Consider the following 5,687-nt stretch of genomic DNA (forward strand, 5'->3'; position numbering starts at 1 on the left):
AGTGCTTAAGGTTTCCTATTTCTAAATGGATTGAGATACCTAATCCTTTAGGTTAAAGGAGTTTAAGTAATCCATGATGAGGAGGATTCTTAAACTATGCCTATAAAAGGGAGGTCCCTATGCTAACGGCTATTACACATATTCTCATATCATTCTACCCCATCAAGAAGAGATTAAGGAGCCGTATAGCATAGAGAAACTACCCTACATAAAATCTGCCTAACCTGAGAACCAGAACCTGCTGTAGAGTTCTAGTGCAAGAAATCAAGGTTCCTGCTACAGTAATTCACACAATGTCATATCAAGGTATGTGTTTTGAATATATATAAACCTATTAAAGTTTACATTATGGTATCAGAGCCAGGTTATATGTTCTTAACCTAATTACAAGATAAAATTCGCATTAAAATCTGGTTTCAATTAAACTGGTCATTATAGCATGTATGTTTTGATTGCATATCTTATTTGTTAAGGTATGAGTTAAGCATAAAGTTCTCTGCTTAAATCATGCTTGAAAGACTGATTGATCAAAGTTTGGGGAGGATCTTGAATCAATTAAGTAAGCCACAACAACTTAATCGATGCAGGAAATTCTTCATTCAAGGTTCTTGATCAAAATTGCATTATATTCAATCTCTCTTGTACAAATCTCTGTCCACAGACGTGAATTGTGCAAGAAGGATTGATTATAATGGAACAGTTTAGAACAACAGATTGTATGAGCAAACAATGAGTGTTCCTCTATCCATTGATGTGGAATCATTCGTTATTTCAAGATTGCTTCTACAGATTTGCTGTTTTAAGACCATGGAACATGTTTGATTTGTGACCTACAGGTGCAAATCAATAATGTTTAATTAAGGTTATTGGGGATTTGTATTTATGTTTTCTTGAAATTACAGTGAATGCTACAAGCTATAACTCCATCGAAATCTTGACCGGTTCAAACTATCTAAAGTGGAAAGAAGAGCTGGAAATTTCACTAGGGCTGATGGACTATGATATAGCTCTAAAGTGGGATGTAATCAAAGAACCTGCTGCAGATGCAACTGCAGATGACAAAAAGAAATATGAAAGGTGGGAAAAGGCCAACAGGATGGCTACACTGATTATGTTAAAAACCATGACACCTTCTTTGAGAGGTAGCATTCCAAGATCAGAAAGTGCTAAGGATTATCTTGCTGCCATTGGTCAGAAGTTTAAGGAATCTGAGAAAGGAGAGAAAGGTGCTTTGCTGAACAGATTGACTGAGATGAAGTATGATGGGCGAGGTTGTGTAAGAGCTCACATAATGAATATGGCAGACATTGCAAACAAGCTAAAGGAATTGAAGATGACTATAGATGATGATATGATGGTGCATTTTGCATTGAATTCACTGCCAAAAGAATTCAAAACTCTCAAGAGTTCTTATGTAGCTCAAAAGGAAAGCTGGACATTGGATGATCTCATAACAATAAGTGTTTAAGAAGAAAATAACATCATCATGGAAAGGGGTCAGAAAACTGTGAATATGGTACAAGATTATAATGTCAAACAATTCAAAGAAAGGAAGGGAAATTTTGCAGAAAAGAAAGATAAGGAAAATACCAGGATGAAAGAGGGAAAACCAACTGGATTGAAATGCTATTTCTGCAGAAAGTTTGGACACATGAAAAGGAACTGCACAAGGTACCAGAGGTGGTTAGAAAAGCAAAAGAACAAAGGCAAAGGTGAAGGTAAGATTGAAAACGCTTTGGTCTGTTTTGAATCAAATTTAATTGATGTTTCAATTGATACTTGGTGGTTAGACAGTGGTGCTTCAATACATGTTGCTAATTCTTTGCAGGGGTTCATAACCAAGAGGCCACCAAACAAGGATGAGGTGAAGGTGTTCGTAGGAAATGGAGTCAAAGTACAAGTGGAGTTCATTGGAGCAGTTAGGATTCAATTAGATTCTGGTTTTGTTTTGGATTTGGTAGATGTAGTATATGTTCCTTCTATGACAAGGAACCTTATTTCAGTTGCTAGGCTTGTAATTTGGTATTTCAATTTTCAATAATAAAGAGTTAGTTGGCAATGGATTCCTTGTTGGCAATATGTTTCAGTTAAACTGCAAGACTCCTCAAATGGTTATGAACATTACAAGCACAAAACGTAAGAATCAGATATCTGCAAAAATTTGGCACAAGAGACTCGGCCATATTTCAAAAGAAAGATTGAACACCCTATGCAAAGAATCTGTGTTAGCACCAATTGATTTTAATGAGTTGGATGAAAATTGTGTTGAATGCATAAAAGGAAAACTAACCACCTTAAGGAAGAAAGGAGCAGTAAGAAGTGAAAATTTGTTGGAATTAATTCACACTGATATTTGTGGTCCTTTTCCAAATCCAACACATGAAGGATAAAAGTATTTTATTACGTTCACAGAAGATCACTCAAGATATGGACATATCTATTTGATAAAAGAAAAATCATAAGCCTTAGATATGTTCAAAATCTATAAAGCTGAGGTGGAAAAACAGTTGGAATTTAAAATTAAAGTGGTAAGCTCAGACAGAGGTGGAGAGTATTATGGCAGGTTTGATGAGGTTGGAAGGAATCCAGGACCTTTTGCAAAATATCTACAAGAAGAAGGAATAATTGCTCAATATACAAATCCTGGAACACCCCAGCAGAATGGAGTTTCGGAGAGAAGGAATAGGACTCTAAAAGACATGGTTAGAAGTATGTTGTGTGGTACTAATCTTCCTATTTTTCTATGGGGAGAAGCCTTGAAAACTGCAAATTACATTTTGAATAGAGTTCCAACAAAGAGTGTTAACAAAATACCTTTCGAAATATGGAACAAACGAAAGCCTAGCTTAAACCACTTAAAAGTTTGGGGTTGCAAAGCAGAGGCGAAACTCTACAATCCTATGGAAAAGAAGCTAGATTCTAGAACTGTAAGTTGCTATTTCGTAGGTTATCCAGAAGGAACAAAAGGATATAGGTTCTATTGTCCAAAGAACACTACAAGATTTGTTGAAACTCAAAGGGCCGTTTTCATGGAAGATGAATCTGATAAAATAGAAGACAGAGTTTTGGATTTTGATGAAGGATCAATGGAGATTGATAACCATGCTGGATCTGAGACAAGTAAAGGCACTGTTATAATACCTGCAGTTGACACAAACTGTGATAATCCTGACAATATGGAAGAAGACACGGATCAGGCACAAAACACAAATCCACCATTGTATGATAATGACATTGACATTCCAGACACAGTTCAAGCAGAAATTATGAATCCTCCTGTGCAAAATAACAATGACATTCAAGGCACAGACCAAAATATGCAGGATATGGAATTGAGAAGGTCAAAAAGGGCAAAAAGATCTGCTTTGCCGGATTGCTATGTATATCTGCAAGAATCTGAGCATGACATACTTGGAAAGGATGATCCTGAGAACTTCAAACAAGCCATGATGAGTGAAGACAATGAAAAGTGGTTGGCTGCAATGAAATCCGAGTTAGAGTCAATGAAAAGGAATGGTGTTTGGGAATTAAAAGTTTTACCTCAAGGAAGTAAACCTATAGGCTGCAAGTGGGTTTATAAGACTAAAAGGGACTCGAAAGGGGCAATAGACAGGTACAAAGCTAGGCTTGTTGCAAAAGGATACACACAACAAGAGGGCATTGATTATACAGAAACTTTCTCACCAGTATCTACTAAAGACTCATTCAGAGTAATCATGGCGTTGGTTGCACATTTTGACTTGCATCTTCAGCAAATGGATGTCAAAACTGCATTCCTAAATGGATATTTGAAGGAAGAAATTTACATGCAGCAGCCTGAGGGTTTTGTTCAAAGGGGACAGGAAAACATGGTCTGCAAATTGAACAAATCATTATATGGTTTAAAACAAGCTTCTAGACAGTGGTACATGAGATTTGATGAAGTTATCAAGACATATGGGTTCACAGAAAATGTCCTAGATTCATGCATATATGTCAAGATGAGTGGGAGGCACTATGTTTTACTCGTACTCTATGTGGATGACATTCTCCTAGCAAGCACTAATCTCACACTGTTACATGATGTCAAGGTCTTCCTATCTAAGCATTTTGAAATGACTGATTTAGGAGAGGCATCTTATGTTCTTGGAATAGAAATTAGCCGAGATAGGAAAAGAGGCTTCTTAGGACTTTCACAAAAGGGGTACATTGAGAAAATACTCAAAAGGTTCAATATGATGGAATGTGCAGGGGGTGATGTGCCTATTAACAAAGGAGATAAGTTCAGTCGTGAACAGGCGCCAAAAACAGATCAAGAGAAGTTGGAGATGGCAGCTAAGCCTTATGCATCATTGGTTGGCAGCCTTATGTATGCTCAAGTCTGCACAAGGCCTGATCTAGCTTTTCCTTTAAGTGTGTTAGGGAGGTTTCAATCGAATCCAGGACAGGCTCATTGGGTTGCAGGGAAGAAAATCATGAGATACCTGCAGAGAACAAAGGATTTTAAGATAGTTTACAAAAGGAATGAAAGCTTAGAATTGGTTGGTTATGCAGATGCTGACTTTGCAGGATGTGCAGATGACTTAAAGTCTACTTCAGGTTTTGTTTTTCTATTTGGAGGAGCTGCAGTTTCTTGGAAAAGTGTTAAGCAGTCTATTGTGACCACCTCAACTATGCAGGCAGAGTTCATAGCTTGTTATGAAGCAACATGTCAAGCACTTTGGCTGAAAATTTTTCTAACTAGCCTGAAAGTTTTGGGAACAATTGAGAAGCCTATACATATTTGGAATGATAATAACTCAGCTATATTGTTTGCAAAAGGGAACAAAAGGTCAATTGGAGGGAAGCCTTTATCGCTAAAGTTCTTATTAGTGAAAGAGAAGATCAGTGAAGGAAGCATTGCTATGGATCATATTAATACAGAGTCTAATCTAGCAGATCCATTCAATAAAGGGCTACCAAATAATGTTTTCAAGAGGCATGTAACTGGTATGGGGTTGTTATCCAGTTTTGATTCTTAAAAACAATGGGAGCAGCTTGTTAGTTTTCAAGAGAAAAAGGACATATCGGGAATTTGCAGATTTGTCGTCCGAGCTCCGATTGAGGTGCATAATACCTTTTTGAAAAGGGAATGACGCCACAAATCAGACTCAGTATCTTGCACTGATGTAGAGTGTTTTTTGGCCATCTGAGCTCGTTTAGCCTTCCAAAACCGCATTTAAAGAGTTGAAAGTTTTGATTTTGATGTTGTTTTGGTTATTTTGTTTGGTTAACTTGTTTTGCATAAACTTTTGGTTATTTGAATGCAATTAACAGTGAATGATTAGTTGCTAGCTTAAGGTTAACTGTTAAAGTATTGCATTCATAACAGTGATGTCTTTTACTTGGAGTAAAAGAAAGGATCTTGAACAATCCTATAAGTTGGACTAAAAGAATGATCATAGCAGTTATGTCAATTTGGTTAGCTATGATCATTCTGTGATTTCAATCTTGATGGCAGCCCTATGTGACATTGGATTTGATAAATGTAGTTGTAAAGACTTCATGGAAGTTTCTCTGCTCAGTCTTGATAACTCATTATCATCTTCATTGTTGACAAGTGGCTTGATGAGGAAACAAAATTGAACTGTATTCCACAAGGCCTTACAGTAATTGACATTATTCTTTAGTGATTATTTGACCAAGTGGGAGAATGTAAGATTTGCATT

The 5,687-nt window shown here is 36.7% G+C and overlaps 1 protein-coding gene across 1 annotated transcript; it reads left to right on the forward strand.

Moving 5' to 3' along the window:
- The first annotated feature begins 293 nt into the window (after nt 1-293).
- On the forward strand, nt 294-1,468 carry LOC148294312 (uncharacterized). Its single transcript, XM_088253698.1, has 2 exons — nt 294-306; nt 903-1,468. Exons 1-2 carry the CDS (start codon nt 294-296, stop codon nt 1,466-1,468), a joined length of 579 nt encoding a protein of 192 aa, XP_088109824.1.
- The last annotated feature ends 4,219 nt before the right edge of the window (nt 1,469-5,687 follow it).

Source organism: Prunus avium, chromosome 5 (assembly GCF_965620075.1).
Source record: "Prunus avium chromosome 5, drPruAviu1.hap1.1, whole genome shotgun sequence".
Classification (NCBI taxonomy): Eukaryota; Viridiplantae; Streptophyta; class Magnoliopsida; order Rosales; family Rosaceae; genus Prunus; species Prunus avium.